The sequence below is a fragment of the Ovis aries genome, chromosome 16 (assembly GCF_016772045.2).
Source record: "Ovis aries strain OAR_USU_Benz2616 breed Rambouillet chromosome 16, ARS-UI_Ramb_v3.0, whole genome shotgun sequence".
Lineage (NCBI taxonomy): Eukaryota > Metazoa > Chordata > Mammalia > Artiodactyla > Bovidae > Ovis > Ovis aries.
The window spans coordinates 67,712,197-67,729,719 of record NC_056069.1 but is presented as its reverse complement, the minus strand read 5'-3'; the positions used below and the strand labels follow the sequence as shown (position 1 = coordinate 67,729,719).

At 51.7% G+C, this 17,523-nt stretch overlaps 1 protein-coding gene across 4 annotated transcripts in view; it reads left to right on the top strand.

The window, feature by feature from the left end:
- The window catches only part of ICE1 (interactor of little elongation complex ELL subunit 1), a 69,268-nt gene extending 64,074 nt beyond the window's left edge, over window positions 1–5,194 (top strand). For 3 of the 4 annotated variants that reach the window (XM_060400281.1, XM_060400279.1, XM_060400280.1), the window contains 2 exons: window positions 1,523–1,621; window positions 3,923–5,194. In XM_060400281.1, the coding sequence (XP_060256264.1) occupies window positions 1,523–1,621; window positions 3,923–4,104 (281 nt within the window). In that variant the 3' untranslated portion in view covers window positions 4,105–5,194. The remainder of the gene's footprint in view (window positions 1–1,522; window positions 1,622–3,922) is intronic. The other variant, XM_060400282.1, reaches the window with a different exon arrangement.
- Window positions 5,195–17,523: the final 12,329 nt, after the last annotated feature.

The following is a 17,523-nucleotide window of genomic DNA, read 5'->3' as shown; positions in this document are numbered from 1 at the left end:
TTCTCCAGGGAGCTTTCCCAGTCCAGGGATTGAACCCACATTCCCTGCACCAGCAGGTGGGTTCTTTACCGCTGAGCCACCAGGGAAGCCCACGTGTTTCCTGGGGACACAGCCACATGGCCCCACAGCTGTGGAGGCATGCACCCTACCGCTTTCTCTGCTGTGCGTCGTGCACTGAACACGCCTCATGGATGGTCTCAGGGGACAGGGCTGGGGACAGGCACTTAGCACTTTGACCTCATGCAAGGAGGTATTTAAGAGGGACAGTGCCTTGACTTTCTCATCTCTGAAGTCTGTTACTTTTCAGCCTCAGTGAAGGACTGCCTGAGACAGGATCCAGACGTTTACGGTTTCACCCCGGGTTAGGCTTTACCCGGGGAGTCCCTGGTAGAAAGAGTTTCCTGGAGGGCTGTGTCTGTTGCAGCGTCCAGGGTGCACATAACCAGTACAGCGAGCCCTTATGGGGGATGCAGAGTGACCAGCTCCTGTGGTGCCCCGTGCCTCGGTTTCTCCGTGGCCAACACAGAGGGCCAGGTAGACTGGTTCACAGACAAAGCTGTGGGCTGTCTGTAGCACTGAGATAGCACGTGGGTACAGCGGTGCCTGGGCAGGGTGACCTGGCCACAAGAGCCCGGGGAGTGGCCCTGGGCACAGCGGCATCTAAGGCTCACCCTGGAACCCCCTCCCACGCGAGAGGGGGCAGGCCACACAGCTGGCCCTGGGGCAGGGAGGGCTCCTGCTCTGGAGCAGGCCAGTGCCCCCAGGTGAGTGGCGGCTCGGCGAGGAGCGTTGTCCTGGTGAGTTCCCTGGTGAGACCCCCAAAGAGCTTTCGTCAGCCCAGGTTTTGTGTGTCAATGACTGTAGTTGAAATTAGAACTCATACTTTAAAAAAATTTTGGCTATTCATTTGAAATTAATAAAATGATACTAGTAGTTGTAAATGGCATTTTTAATGAAAACCAGCCATCTCCAAACAAAAATAGAATGGAACCTTATCTTGTTGTAAGCCTCTTCACTGTCTGGTTTCCCATAGCTGCTTTGCATTCTCTTGTGGCTGCACGTTGTTCCGGTTGAGGTATTTGGAGAAAATCTGGTCTCGGGACAGTCTGTAGCTGATGAGAGGAGTACTTCAGTAGCCTGTTGGGTGTACTTAATTGTGGGTGTACTTCTTTGACACTGGGCTTTCTGGTGGCTCGGTGGTAAAGACCCCACCTGCAATGCAGGAGACCCGGGTTCCATCCCTGGGTCAGGAAGACCCCCTGGAGAAGGGAATGGCAACCCATTCCAGTGTTTTTGCCTCGGGAAGCCCATGGACAGAGGAGCCTGGTGGGCTACAGTCCGTGGGGTCTCAAAAGAGTCGGACACGACTGAGCAACTAAGCAGCAGCAGCAGCAACAACCTGGTTTCAGATCCTGAAGCTCAGTGCACATAATGTTGAACAAAAGGAAACATAAGTTTTAAATTCTTATGAAAAGTTAGCAGTTAACCCAAGGTTGTTTACATTTTTTTTTTCCCCCTCTAGGTCGTTTAGGTCAGTTGGGTTTGAAGGAAGGGTTCCCGTCTGCGGTGAAGAACATTAGTACGGTGATTGGTATGTTTATCCAGCATGCGCAGGATGAAGGTACAGCTTCTGTCTATCACACTTATTTTCAGATCATTTGCATTCCTCTCATCCAGTGTCTCTCGCGTTCTTAACCGTGTGCCGTGCTCTGCATGTCCCCCACTGCTTGGGCGTGAGTTTGACGAAGCCACACTCTGCCTGTGTTCTCAGCACCGGCATTAGAACCTGTGTGGGTTTCCTGCCGTTTCCGTGGTCGCCACTCATGCCCTTGGGTGGCGAACCCCTAAGGAGGAAGGGACTCTTCCTGACCTGGTGCTGGCATTCTGTCTCAGCAGCCGTTGGCACTGGCTTCATGCCGCCCCATGACCCCCGCTGTCCCCACGCGCCCAGCCGAAGGTGTGTCCTGATGATAAGTGGGGTCACACATGAGAAGCAGCGGCTTCACTGCAGCCTGGGTGTCTGTCCGTAGCACCCGGGAGAACTCGGAGACTGGAAACCCCTGAGCCAGTCTTCACGCTACCTATTTCCTTTAATGTGCATACCGCAGAGCATGTAATTTTATAGTCTTATTCGGGAAGAGCTTAAAGCTCAAAAAGTGACCCTTTGAAGCAGTGAGTCCCTCTTGTTTTTATTTGAATGCTGTGCCATCAAGGGGTAATGCGTTTACACAGCTTCGTGAGGAGCGCACAGTGACATCTGAAATCTACATCCCAGATGAGCTTAACCTCTGGATTGTCCTCTTCCAGGGTGAGACTCGGCAGGTTGAGCTGCTGAGAACTTCTTTCTCTTTAATCTGCTGAGATAATGCCCGTGAGAGTGTTCCCTTCCCGCTAGACGGTGTTCCCCTCCCGTCTAGACAGGGTGTTGTCATCTTAGAGTTCCTGGAAGGTGGCTGACGGACTGTCCCCAGAGCCGCCAGCTCAGACATTTCCTATGAGGAAGGAGGCTCGAGGAAACTCACTTGGGCCTGCCGCCAGTGCAGCATAGGGGTCCCCGGACAGCCCTCCTGGGCGGCGCTGGCTGTGTTATGCTCAGGAAGCGGACGCCCCAGGAGAGACCTCGAGCTGGATCGTGCTGCCAGCTCACAGCTGGGCCTGAGGCCAGAGCCGCAGCTGCGCACGCACTCCTGCTCATCACGGTGGCTTTCACGCCCCGTGTGACTCCTCTGTTAGGCTTTTTGTTTTAGCCTTGTGTCCCCTTCTCTGGTGGCCATGTAGCTGAACGGGGAAGTCACTCTAAAGCTGGAGCAGCACTGCCCGCACCCACAGCATCGCCATCTGAGCCTGTGGGTTGTGTGACGCTTCCTGTTGAACACTGCATCACTAACAGTGTATAGTGAATAATAAGGTTAAAGAAATGACTCCTAAATTTTTTAAACTAAATAGTTTAGTGAATTTAACTAAAATTGGAGAAGGAAATGGCAACCCATTCCAGTATTCTTGCCTGGAGAATTGTATGGACAGAGGAGCCCGGCAGACTCCAGCCCACGGAGTCGCAGGAGTCGGGGACAACTTAGCGAGTAAAATTGAACTAAATTAAGCTTGAATTAAATAACTCTTAAATAAACTCAAGCTAAACGGGAACTCTTACATACCATAATCTCTACGCTAGCTCTGGTCTACAGTGAAATGCCATGTCTGTGATCGTGCACTGTGTTCAGGTGTGTAAGAGTGTTTGCTGTACTGTATTGGGCTCCACTGGTCGCTCAGACAGTAAAGAGCATGCAGACAAAGCAGGAGACCCAGGTTTGATCCCTGGGTCAGAAAGATCCCCTGGAGAAGAGAGTGGCAGCTCACTCCAGTATTCTTGCCTAGAGAATCCCATGGACAGAGGAGTCTGGCAGGCTACAGTCCATGGAGTTGCAAAGAGTTGGACACGACTGAGTGACTAACACTTTCATACTAAAAACCAGTTTCTCATTTGCTCTCATTTCATTGTTTTTCCTTTCCAAAGTCCATGTGTAAATACTTGCCTTGGGAAAATGGAGTCGTTTATTTGATGGATGCTGTGGGATCCATATTCTGTTGAACCTTAAGTGCTGGGTGTGGTCCTTCCAGAGCTGCCACTGGAGAGCTTGGCTGTAGTCTGGAGGAGGGGCACTCCCTATGTGCCCTCTGCTCCGCACGCCATCCCAGGGTGCCAGCATCACCAAGGGCCTGTCAAGACTGGGCTCCGTTTTGTTTCTTCCATTCCTGGGAGGACTTAATGAGCTTTTCTTTCATTGTCGATTTTGTTTTTATTATTGTTAGTTTTCATTGCTGGCAGAAAGTATATGAATAGCGATTCACTAGATTAACAACATTAAGATTGTGAACAGCAGAGCTTTTCTCTTGTGATGATTGATACGGAAATGCTTTTCAGATATCCCATGGGGGGTCCAGCTGGCAGCAGTGTATGCCCTGTGTGACCTGAGCCCCAGCAACCCGGCGGAGATCTCCAAGATCCTGGAGGCCTGGCGCAGGGAGACGGCGCGCAGCGTCCCCGCCGCGGTGCTTGGTGCCCTGGACGAGGTGGGCGCGCTGTGCGCGGAGGGGCGAGGCTGAGCGCCTGCGCCGCGCCCAAGTGCCTTCACGTGTTTCGGGGCCGGTGGTCAGCTGGCCTCCAGGATGCAGCCCCGGGCCCTGGGGAGAGGCCGGGCTGCGCCCCCTGGGCCGAGGCCGAGACACCGGGCTGGCCCCGAGCCACGCAAGTCTCCCTTCCGGTTGTGGTGAGCACGGACGTTTGGACTGGAATTTGTGTGTCTTGGTCAAACAACAGAAACTTGAACTTAGCCCTTTTTTGCTGCAGAAAGTTTTTTTTTTTTTTTTTTTTTTTTGTCGCTTTTTGAAACTGAGTGGCATTTTGTAATGAGTTTAATATAAAAACATTAATTTGGTTCCTGAGCCAGTTTTGGACCTTGTGCCCAAACAACTGACTGGGAGCACGTGCGGCGGAGGCTGAAGACTCTGCCAGTGTCCTCACCGGCAGGGGCCGCCGCTGCTCAGGGTCGAGACCCGGGGCACCTCTCCCGCCGCTCAGCCCCCGCCCCGGGAGGAGAGAGCGAGTCCAGACTCGCAGAGTCTGCACCTAGCCCTGCGCAGGCGGGCCCCCGCGTGTGCCCTGTATATACGGACAGCCAACAATGTGTCTCACATTTGATGATATTCCACTTTTCGGAATTTTAGTATTTGTACAGAGAAAAATGGGTTTAATAACTCACCCTGGTCCTGATTTGTCCACTAGTCATCATTTCTTAAAATTCTTGTATGTGTTTTTTTATAATAAAAAGTGAAAGTAAGCCATGCACGAGTCCTGGTGAGTACAGAGTGACCCTTGCCCACCTTCTACTCCAGCCAAAGATGAAGTGAGCGCCCAGTGCTGACCAAAGACGGGAGCCGCCGCCCCGGAGCCTCCTCCGCGGACACGGGCACGGACACCGCGGGGTTCTCACTGCCGCACCCTCCAAGGCTTTCGGGGTTGGCAGACCCCGCGCCAGCACTGCCTGGCCCTCAGTGTTGGACGTCTCCGTTTAGCTAGAGATGCTCCCCTTAGAAAATTACCTCTGACAACTGTTTTGTTACTCCTTCCCCCGTTTTTAAAGGAATTATAACAGATGGAGATTTATAAAAAGAAGCCTCTGCCTCGCCCTTGGGATGCTTTTTGTCTGTGTGTTCCTTCTTTCTCCCTCTGTCTCCGGAGTGCGTGGTCCGGGCCAGAGCCTGGCTGGGGGGAGCTGGTGAAGAAAGCGGCCAGGTTCACCAAGACTTGTGTGATCTGTCACCCCAGACTTCGGTTACGTGCAGTGAGGGGGACAGGGGGACCTGGAGCAGTGTAGCAGGCCCAGGAGAGCTCCCGCGCAGGGGCCACTTGTGAGTTAGGCCCTGAGAGGAGGGGCCCTGGAATGGTCCTGGTGGACAGGTGTGCTGGCTCTGAGGGGGAAGGGTCTGCCCTGTGTCAGCAGGATGCTCACCCCTCCCTGGGACCTGGGCAGCCCTGGGCTCAGTCACACTCCGAGGGAGGTTTGAGCAGGTGTGACAGGGAAGGGGGCTGACGCTGGTGGGCACAGACCATCAGCAGGGGCAGGGGGCAGATGTCACACGGATCTTGGGGGTGAAAACAGTGCTGAGTTGGATGAAGGACAAAGGAGTTGGGGGGTCCCACAGTTTTGAGTTGGGGATGGGGGTTCCAGGTTGGTGATAGGAGCCACAAACCATGGGCGTGTGCTGGGACGCAGACATCCATGTGGAGGCAGCCGGGAGCCTGCACCCACAAGAGTTGAGCTGGGGCAGACGTCAGGAAGGTGACAGAGCTCGGAGGATGTTTAAAGCGAGTGGTCACCTAGGACAAGTAACTTCCCTCTCTCAGCACCTCCTGTGATTTGAAGACGCCTGGGAGGGGGCAGAGGAGGAAGCGCCAGGAGGGGCTGGCCGAGAAGCACGTTGGCACCTGCGCCCTGGCCCGAGTTGGGAGCAGGAGGGCAGGCAGCAGCCCCTGAGCTGCCGGAGGCCGTGAGGTCCACGGTCCTGGAGGAGCGGCTGGGGTGGGTGGATTCTGCTGCTTGGGGGGGGGGGGGGGTGGTGTGCTGAGCTTGGAGGGTTGCAGAGTAAAAGGAGGTGAGGAGGAGAGGGCAGGTCTGGGGACACTGGGGGTGAACTTGCCTGGCGTCACATGGTTTGTCATATGGCCACAGCAAAGAGGGCTTCCCTGGTGGCTCAGCTGGTCAAGACCGCCTGCAGTGCAGGAGACCCAGCTTCTATCCCTGGGTTGGGAAGATCCCCTGGAGAAGGGAACTGCTACCCGCTCCAGTACTCTTGGGCTTCCTTGGTGGCTCAGCTGGTAAAGAATCTGCCTGCAGTGCAGGAAACCTGGGTTTGATTCCTGGCTTGGGAAGATCCCCTGAAGGAGGGCATGGCAACTCACTCCAGTATTCTGAAGAATTCCATAGACTGTACAGTCCATGGGGTTGCAAAGAGTTGGACATGACTAAGTGACTTTTTCTTTCACAGTAAAGAACCCTCCCGCCAATGCAGGAGACTTGGGTTCCATGCCTGGGTCGAGAAGATCCCCTGGAGAAGGAAATGGCAACCCACTCCAGTATCCTTGCCTGGAGAGTCCCATGGACGGAGGAGCCTGGCGGGCTGTATAGTCCATGGGGCTGCAAAGAGTTGGACATGCGTACGCCCCCTCCCTCTTGAAGCCTGCTCCCACCTCCCTCCCCATCCCACCCCACATACACATGGCCAGCCCTCTTAACTGGACTTGTCCCCAGTACTCCTAGGAAGGCCCCAGCTTTTCATTCGGAGCTCAAAATCAGCTTGGAGGTGACACTTGAGGCTGTAATCCCCCTCCCCAGGAATGCTTGGTCACATTGCCTACTTGGTTTTTTTTTAGAGAGGGTGAAACAGCATAACTCACAAATTTCCTGCAGAAACGTGAAAGGGGCTTTGTGCCTGGCCGGGAAGGAGCAGCGTGGTGCCACTAGAGGGCGCTGTGGCCCCACTGCGAATCGCAGGGCCCCAGACACAGAGGGCTCCTTGGGCTGCGTTGAGCTGTCTGGAAGACGTCTGCCCACATCCGCGGCCTTGAACAGAGGTGGTTTTACTACCCGGGCCCTTTTCTCCAGGAGTTAGGTGGGGAACACGTGTGGAAAGAGTAACTTGTAAAATAGATGGTATTCAAGAGCATCAGACGGATGTTGAAGCTGAAGCTCCAATCCTTTGGCCACCTGATGCAAAGAACTGGCTCATTGGAAAAGACCCTGATGCTGGGAAAGATTGAAGGCAAGAGGAGATGGGGACGACAGAGGATTAGATGGTTGGATGGCATCACTGACTCAACGGAAATGAGTTTGAGCAAACTCTGGGAGTTGATGATGGACAGGGAGGCCTGGCATGCTGCGGTCCATGGGGTCGCAAAGAGTAGGACACAACTTGTCTACTGAATAACAACAAGCTCATGGTAATTCCTTCCTCCTCCCATCACCACCACCAAAAAAAATAGAAGCAAATATTTGCCAGTTTGGTCAGATTATTTCTTGGATATTTTCTAATGATCCTAAAACAAAATACTTCGACAAAAATAAAATGTGCCAGGTGGGCAGTGCTGATGATGGGTGTGGTGGAGGGTCGTGTGACGTGGCCCGATGCTGTGAATAAAGGTGGATAACTCCCCCTGCCTCCCCGGGATGCGTGCCGTTCTTCTCCAGGAGCACGTCCTCGTGAAGAACCACGGTGCAGAGAGCGCCGTGACCCAGAATTTGGTCAACCTGCCTGATTAAGGCCAACGATGCTGCACAAGTGCCCCTGAGGAACGCTCTAGGAATTGAGGGGACTTTGGAAAGGAAGAGCCGTCCAGCTAAACACCTCCGGGTTGCATTTCCTTCACTCCCCGGATGCTTTCTCAGAGAAATTCAGCATGCTTGTTTGATGGTGGAACAAGCAGGAAGTTCCTTTTCTTGCCTCTGAAAGCGGGTTTTAAGGGAGCCCTGCTCTCGTGGCGTGACGTTTCTCTTCTCATGCGCGGCTTGTTTTCATGAATCGGCCTTCGCGGTGTTGCAGTCAGTGTGCTCACCAGAAGGGGGCTCTAGTGCGGCAGACAGAGACAGAGTTACAGTGGAGAGCGGTGAGGGATGCTTCGGTCCCGTTCATGAAAATGGCAGCATCCTCTTGCTTTTACGAAGGACCCTGGGCTTTTGTGCCCGACTTGAGGACCAGGGCTCCCTGCCTGTGCTTGGATCCAGCCCTCCCAGGGGGCCTCTGCTTCTCCAGCTGGGAAGGGTGATGCTACCTTGGACCTGTCAGGGTCTGTGCCCTGGGGGATGAGAGAGGGGATGCCTGGCGAGCTGGTCCCCAGACCAGCGGTTCTCAGAGGGTACAGCCTTGCCCAGGACATGCTGGGCACTAGATGGGGCTGTCCAGTGCACCAGCCCCGGGAGAGGTGTGCAGTCTGCAGCCCAGGAGCCCAGCCTGCCCTGGACACCCGCAGCTCAGATTCTGGGCGCAACCTCTGCTCCCCCATCCATGCTGCCTTCAGGTCAGAGCTCCACTCTCCAGGCAGCCTCCATGATCCATTTCAGTGGGGATTTGGGAGGAAGAGGAGGTGAGCACATTGATCGCCTTCTGCCATCAGGAGATGAGTCTTCGTTGTTGTTGTTCAGTTGCTGAGTCGTGTCTGACCCTTTGCAACCCCATGGACTGCAGCATGCCAGGCTTCCTTGTCTTTCATTCACTATCTCCTGGGGCTTGCTCAAACCCATGCCCATTGAGTTGGTGATGCCATCCAACCATCTCATCCTCTGTCGTCCCCTTCTCCTCCTGCCCTCAATCTTTCCCAGCACCAGGGTCTTTTCCAATGAGTCAGTTCTTCACATCAGGTGGCCAAAGTACTGGAGTTTCAGCTTCAGCATCAGTCCTTCCAATGAACACCCAGGACTCATCTCCTTTAGGATGGACTGGTTGGATAGCCTTGCAGTCCAAAGGACTCTCAAGAGTCTTCTTCATCACCACACTTCAGAAGCATCAGTTCTTCAGCACTCAGTTTTCTTTATGGTCCAACTCTCGCATCTATACATGACTACTGGAAAAGCCATAGCCTTGACTAGACGGACCTTTGTTGGCAAAGTGATGTCTGCTTTTTAATACACTGTCTAGGTTTGTCATAGTTTTTCTTCCAAGGAGCAAGCATCTTTTAATTTCGTGGCTGCAGTCATCAGCAGCATTGATTTTGAAGCCCAAGAAAATGAAATCTGATCTGACAGTTTCCACATTTTCCCCAGCTATTTGCCATGAAGTAATGGGAATGGGTGCCATAATCTTTGCTGTTTTGAATGTTGAGTTTTAAGCCAGCTTTTTCACTCTCCTCTTTCGCCTTCATCAAGAGGCTCTTTAGTTCCTCTTCACTTTCTGGTGTAGAGTTGTATCATCTGCGTGTCTAAGGTGGTTGATATTTCTCCCAGCAATCTTGATTCCAGCTTGAAAGAAATCTAGTCCCTGCCCATTTTTCTTTTTTTCAGACTCTGGCTTTTTTTGTGTTCATTTTTGGGGGGTGGAGCACAGGTTCTGGGCACGTGGGCTTCAGCGCTGGTGGTCCTGGGCTCCAGGGCACAGCCTCAGTAGTGTGACGTGTGGGTTAGCTGCTCCCTGGCCTGTGGGTTCCTCCCGGACCGAGGCTCGAACCTGTCTCCTGAATTGGCTGGCGGATTCTTTGCCCCTGAGCCACCAGCGAAGCCTTTGTTTTTCATTCTTTATGTTGTTTTTAAGAACATTATTTTTTCCTAACGAAAAATTTTTTCCTAACAAATCGTCATTGATTGCTACTCAGACTATCTCACCCTAAACTGTGAGCAGATGACAAAAATGAAGAGGAAAAAAAAACGGTGGCTGAAGAAGTGAGCCCTGACCCCACCATACCCTCAGTGTTCACAGGAGGCCCCCTCTTGATTGCCATGGTTTTATAAGTAAATTAGTAGTATTAAACATCCACCTTGATAGTTTAAATTGTAATCCAGTGTGTTTTGTTTGTTTCATCTTTCCACGCTAGTTCTGTATGCCTACAGTGAATTAACCATTGAAACAGCTGACACACTGTACCCCATCACCCGGGTGCTGCAGTTCCATGCAGCTCTGTGAGCAGGCTCTGGATTTCCTTGCAGAGATGCCCGGTCCGGCTCAGGTGGAGGACTAGCAACGCCAGGGACCTTCCTTGCTGTGCTCTGCTCCATCTGATGGCCTCGGGGTTAGCAGCTGTCTAGGCGCTGGCTGTCTCCGGAGTGCATTTCTGCCTGGGGAAGTGGTCCCAGAGGGCCCTGGAGCTGCTGCTCGCTGGCCCCCTGGAGGAAACGGAGCCCCCTGGGTGGTCTCCACGGGGCGCTGCTCTCCATCAACTCCCCTGAGCCTGCAGCTCGCTGTGGGTGCGGCTGGGGCAGCCCCGTGTTGTCAGCTGTCACCCCAGGCAGCCTGCACACCTCAGCTCCCAACTTGGTGGTTATGGTACTTGAGTTATGGTTCCCTACAGTCCAAGCCCACACCAGTTGTTAACAGATCCTTAAAACCATCGTTAGTAAAAATGCAGCAAAACCAGAAAGGAGGTGAAAAAGTAAAGTCGCTCAGTCTCTAACTCTGTGACCCCATGGACTGCAGCCCACCAGCCTCCTCCATCCATGGGATTTTCCAGGCAGGAGTCCTGGAGTGGGTTGCCAGGACTTCTCCAGGAGATCTTCCCAACCCAAGGATTGAACCTGGGTCTCCTGCATTGCGGGCAGACTCTTTACCATCTGAGCCACCAGGGAAGAAAGGAGATAACCCTTGTGATTTTTGAGTAACAGTCACATTTAAAGTTTGAGGACGGTTCTTCATGGAAAAGCTCCCTGTGAGGCTTCCAGGGTTAGGGTGTACAGGCAGTCACTGCGTCCTTGGTGAGGTCACCTTGTTTGCGGGGACGCTGAGATGCTGTCTGTCCATTTACACCCATCTGCTCCCCCTGTACAGAAGTCACCTTGGTCACGTGGACTCTGGAGGCACTGGGGGATGGGGGGCAGCTGACAAGACAAGGCCCATCACAGGAACGCCAGGCAGTCAGCCCCGCCCTGGGCACCTCACCCAATTTGTCCCTCAGAGGTCAGGGACCTGTCCCACATGCAATGGGCAAAGCTCCAGCTTGGCCTGCCCACCAGCCACCTACCTGGGATCAAGACTTTTCAACAGAAAACAACAGTCATTTGCAAAGTGTTTGGACTTAGAACCCATGACTGACCTCCAGAAGCATCCTTCATAGGGAACCATGGTAAGTGTGTGTTTCTGCAGGAGAAAGGTCTCCTGACCCATCTGTAGCCCTGTATGTTTTTCAACCTTTGCTTCAACTTTCGAGGGGGCAGGGGATGTTTTCACAAAGAGGCATTTTGTTTTGTTAAGTGAAGCAAGCTGCCGGCTCTCACTCCCGACCAGGCAGAGGAAGGTCCAAGGGGCCTGGATCTCGAGCCCTGTCACTGAGATGCTTCCCCTCAGTCATCCTGAGGCTGGCAGGACTTCTGTTCTCCCGTCACCCTCAGATATTGGAGAGAGCTTGCCCATGTAGAGTGTGCTTCCTCCAGAGTCTTGTTACTGTGGAAACATCTAGAAAAGCAGTGTTGGGCTCTGCGGTGGAGACAGCCTGCTCAGGGTGATGGTATCTGCTCCAGAGCTGTGTCATCGGCCGAGGGAGAAAACCAAACTGGACCGTGTCCTGCCTTAAAATCCTGCAGGAGTGCTGGATGAAGTGTGGTCCACGCCTCCTGCAGGTCAGGTCATAGCTGTTCTTCCTGCCTGAGACTCGGGGAACCTGGGTTGAACCGAAGGGCTACCTGCAGAGTCAAGCCTCCACCCTGAGTATCTGCAACTGGGAAGCAGCCTTGATGTGCACATTGAAAATCTGTCTATTAAATCAGCAGTGGAGCAGAAAATAGAATTTTTAAAGAACTCACTCTTGACCTTTCCTATTCTGTATTTTTAAAGAGACTGAAATTTAGCTCCTACGATCTTGCCAGATCATCCAGAATAATATTTTTAATGTGTCTTCTGCTCATAAACCTATTTGATTAGTGACAGGGAAATGAATTTTCTGGATTTGGATGCAATTTTGCAGTGCATGACTTTAATTTCTAAATAGAGATATTGGCATAGGAAAAACTAAGGTAAAATGAAAAATAATACAATTTCAGAAACTGTAGGTTTGCTTCCTTTTTTCTGGCTTTAGCTAAATATGACATTCTTAAAAGCTTTTTTATTTTATATTGGAGTATCATGGCAACCGGTCCCATCACTTCATGGCAAATCAAAGGGGAAAAGGTAGAAACAGTGACAATTTTTTCTTTTCTTGGGCTCCAAAATTACCACGGACAGTGACTGCAGCCATGAAATTAAAAGACACTTGCTCCTTGGAAGTAAAGCTATGACAAACCTAGACAGTGTATTAAAAAGCAGAGACGTCACTTTGCCGACAAAGGTATAGTCAAAGCTATAGTTTTTCCAGTAGTCATGTACAGATGTGAGGCTTGGACCATAAAGAAGGCTGAGCACCAAAGAATTTATGCTTTCTAACTGTGGTGCTAGAGGACTCTTGAAAGTCCCTTGGACTGAAAGAAGAACAAACCAGTCAATCCTAAAGGAAATCAATCCTAAATATTCATTGGAAGGACTGATGGTGAAGCTGAAGCTCCAATACTTGGTCCACCTGTTTCAAAGAGTTAACTCACTGTAAAAGACCCTGATGCTGAGAAAGACTGAAAGCAAAAGGAGAGGGGGTGGCAGAGGATGCCATGGTTAGATAAGCATCACTGACTCAATGGGCATGAATTTGAGCAAACCCCAGGAAATAGGGAAGGACAAGGGAAACTGGCATGCAGCAGTCCATGGGGTCAAAAAGAACTGGATGCAATTTAGCCACTGAAAAACAAGAGCTGGCTAACAGGGCTTCCCTGGTGGCTCAGTGGTGAAGAATCCACCTGCCGGTGCAAGAGACACAGGTTCGATCCCTGGGTCAGGAAGGTCCCCTGGAGAAGGAAATGACAACCCACTCCAGTGTTCTTGCCTGGGAAATTCCATGGACTGAGGAGCCTGGTGGGCCCCAGTCCATGGGGTTGCAGAGAGTCAGACATGACTGAGGGACTAAACAGCAGCATCACTGACTAACGATGTTGTGATCGCTTCAGGTGGACAGCAGACACACGTATCCTGGTATCCATTGTCCCCCAAACTCCCCTCCCATCCAGGCTGCCACGTAACATTGAGCAGAGCTCCCTGTGCTCCACAGTAGTGCCTTGTTGGTGATCCATGTTAAATATAGCACTGTGCATATCCCCCTTTCAATGAACTTAAGAAAAGGGACATGTCATCATGAATGATTTCTTTCTCACAGGTCGAGCTTTGCATTTTGTCCTTACCTGGCGTTCCTTTCCATTCAAATTCCACAGTCTGACCAAGGGGAGAGAAAGGAGAGGGAGAACAGAATCTTCAGATAATAAAACCCTTGTGCCCGGCTCGAGTTGATACATACGTATTTTTCTTTTTCATTTCATGCCAGAATTTTCGATGGAAAATACATTGACCTCATCGGTTCCCTTGCTCTACTTCAAGCTGGGGTCTGCAGCCGCCTAACCTTCCCAGCAGGTGGCGCTCTACACCTTGGTCTTGAGCCCAGAACCACCCACGCATCCACTCAGACACAGAAACACAGGTTTAGGAGAGAAAAGAAACCGGAGGGCATCAAGGCATATTTCACATGCTCCCGGTGTCCTGCAAGGAAGACGTTTCCACGAGGCAAAGGCTGCGTCCGTTGGTGGTGGCTGGGTTTCCGAGGGGTCTGGGAAGGGCCCCCCAGCTCCCAGGTTTTAGGGGCGCACTGGGCAAGTCCACCCTCCCCTGTTACCGGATCGCAGGGCAGCTCACCCGGGGTCGCTGACCCAGTCTCTCGGGTGGAGGCTGAGTGGGGAACGTCTGCCTGCCTTTTGTGGCTTCGCGTGGCTCCTTGCACCCCTGGGCCTTGTCTCCTGTCTCAGGGTAGCAATGATGAAAAGCCAGGTATCCCATAGATGGTGTTTTAGAGTCTGACTACCCAAGAAATGTCGGTGAGGTTACAAAACTTTTTTTTTTTTCTATAGAAAATACAGATGCCCCTAAGAATGCTAGTGGAACCACTGATTGAAATTGCCCGCCCTGACCAAGGACAGTAGTTACCACTTGCGTGAGTTATCTTAAAGGAGAGGGCCTGGTAAGGAACACAGAACTAACGAGCTACCACCATCCGGAAGAGCCCGGGGAAGGTCAAAAGAAGAGAGTCCTTGCGGCCCATACGTGCGGCCGCCTCCCAGAATCCTCCTCGCTGGCAGCCATCTTGGCTGAGCGATGCCTGCGCCACCAGGAAGGACCCCAAGTCGGAACGGTTGGCAGGAGACAGGCCAGAAACTAACCTCATCAGCATAAAACCCGAGGCGCCGATCCACGTGGCAGAGCCGTCCTCCCGGGTTCCCTTCCCCAGCTGCTCTCCGCCCTGCGCCGCTTCCCGATAGAGCCTCTTGCTTCGTCAGCTCGTGTGTCTCCTCCGATAATTCATTCCTGAGTGTTAGACAAGAGCCCACTCTCGGGCGGAAGGGGTGGGTCCCCCTTCCGGTAACACGAGTGCCCACGCAGGTGACGAGGATCTGAGCTCAGGAGATATTCGGCCCTGGAGACGTCTCTTCCGTTAGCTGAGAGCGTGGTCCACTCAGTACTCAGTAGCGGTCCTGCTGCTTTGTTAGTTGATGCCGACGCTCAGCTTTGAAGTGAAATCATTTCCATCCCTTTCTTTCACCCTTATTATTTTCTTGTTTCTGAGGGTATTTTCTTTTTTGCGGGACTGAGGGGAGAGAAGGAAAGGGAATTTGCTTTAAGAGTTCAAGTTCCTACACAAATATCACAATACTCTTTGTTAACTATCGAAGCAAAGATGTGCTGCCAACCTCACCTGGCTAGCTTTTAAAAAGTATTACTTGGTAGCTTGTCAAGAAAAACTTCTACCAGAGAGGCATGCTCTATCTCTGTCTTCCTGGGAGCCTGCTTGGAAATCAGGTGCTGCTGCATACCTACGCACGGGAGGGCAAGGCGACCTCAGCACCGTGGATTATGGGCTTGCAGGGAGCCCTGAGTGGGACCCTAGAAACCCGAGGCTGCGCCTCGCATCCCGGGAGGTCTCTAACGTCTAGGGATGAAGCACGTTTTCCGCATCCCAGATTGAGCGTTTCGCCATGTGACGTTTCCCTATGAGCAGAGAGCAGATGTGAGGAAAGATGGTGGAAATGTTAGAACTGGTTTAAAGGCACTTCATTGTCTCTTGGCATCTGCTAGAGGAAGAAGGGCTTCCCTGGTGGCTCAAAGGTTAAAGCGTCTGCCTGGAATGCCGGAGACCCGGGTTCAATCCCTGGGTAGGGAAGATCCCCTGGAGAAGGAAATGGCAACCCACTCCAGTACTCTTGCCTGGAGAATCCCATGGAGGGAGGAGCCTGGTAGGTAGGCTACAGTCCATGGGGTCACACAGAGTCGGACACGACTGAGCGACCTCACTCACTCACACACTCACTCACTCACTCAGAGGAAGAAGGAGGCTGGCATAGCCCCTGCCAGTAGAGCAGGACAGCCAGCTGACCGCACGAGGCAGAGGAGACGGCAGCAAGAGCCAGGCCAGGGCACCGTCCCCTCAGTGGCCCTCTGCAGCAGCTTCTCCGTGACCCATCTCACTTGGTCCACAGCATCAGGGACCCTGCAGGACAGAGCTGATGGCAGCAGCAGGAGGATGCAAACCAGTCTCTGGCTTCAATCTGGAGCCTGCCTGGTTTTCACTGCCCCATAGTGAGTCTAATCAAAGCTATGGTTTTTCCAGTAGTCTTGTACAGATGTAACAGTTGAGCCATAATGGAGGCCAAAAGCCAAAGAATTGATGCTTTCCAACTGTGGTGCTGAAGAAGACTCTTGAGAGTCTCTTGGACTGCAAGGAGGTTAAACCAGTCAATCCTAAAAGAGATCAACCCTGAATATTCATTGGAAAGACTGCTGCTGAAGCTGAAGCTCCAGTACTTTGGCCACCTGATGCGAAGAGCTGACTCATTGTAAAAGACCCTGGTGCTAGGAAGGATAGAAGGCAGGAGGAGAAGGGGGCGGCAGAGGATGAGATGACTGGGTGTCATCACTGACTCGATGCATGAATTTGAGCAAACTGGGAGATTGTGGAGGACAGAGGAGCCAGGCATGCTGCAGTCCCTGGGGTCTCAAAGAGTCAGACATGACTGAGCGACTGAACAACATGTGAGATTACTTATCTGCAGAAACGGAAGATAGAACATTTTAAGAACATCACAGTTACTTCCACTTTATCAGATACATTTTACTCCAGACTATCTCAAAACATTTCTGTGTAATTCCAGCTTGATTATGTGCTTCCCGTTTAAGTTAAGCTTGCACAGACTTATTCAACCTTTTACAAAAAATATGCAAGCACAGTTAACACCAGACAATGTCTAGTCATTATTTAAGTGTATATTTCTGCCCAACAATTACTGTAAAATTAGACATAGTTTGTTAAGGATTGTTCTTTAAATCATATAGTCTTGTTTGAAATTTAAAACAGTAAGTTTGTAGTAATGTAAACTTTTAATGTAGTAAAAGTTTACCTTTTAAACTTAGTAATATCTATATTCATGCCAACATTTACAGTTACCAAGATAAAGACTAATATGAGAATCACTTCCACATGATAATTTTAAAGTTGGAATGGTCCAGCGGCTTGAGGCAAGAGCAGGCTGCCCCATTTGGAAGATCTACACAGTGGATATCCAGATGAGTGTGTAATTACTGTATCAGATTTTTGAAGTGTGTTGCACAGTTGAGCCCACAGAACATAAGGGAATCTCCTGAGAGTAAGAACAGACAAGGAAGCCAAAATCCATGGTGGGAAGGATCACTGAAGTGTTGGCCTGGATGGGAATGGGGAATGGGTGGGAGGAAACTGGTCCGAGAGGCAAATGAGATTAAAGTTTACAGGCCATGAGGAAAGTCAGCGGAGCTGAGTCCTGGGGCCAGAATAATGTGATATCCCTGACAGTCCCACCCCATAAACACAGGAGGTCTCAGGTCAAGACCAGGAAACATCCACAGAAGGAGCAGGTAGGAATAGGAAACCCCTACCATCTTAGCTACAGGTGGAGCAGGACCCCAACCCCACTTCCGCTAACGCTCACTGGGGTCTTACGTGAGAGTTCCTGTCCACAGGCCTGTTCTCATGGGAGCTTGGGCCGGAATGCACACCCTCTGTGTGGCCCCAATTCCACCACGTCAGTTGCTAGTGCTCCCAGTTCAGTCCCACTAAAGCACCTGGGAAAGATCGTCTCAAAACCCCATCTTTGAAGAATCCCCACAGATAAAAGTTCCAAGGAGCATGAATTCATACTCATACCCACAAAAGTACTAAAACAGATGAAAAAA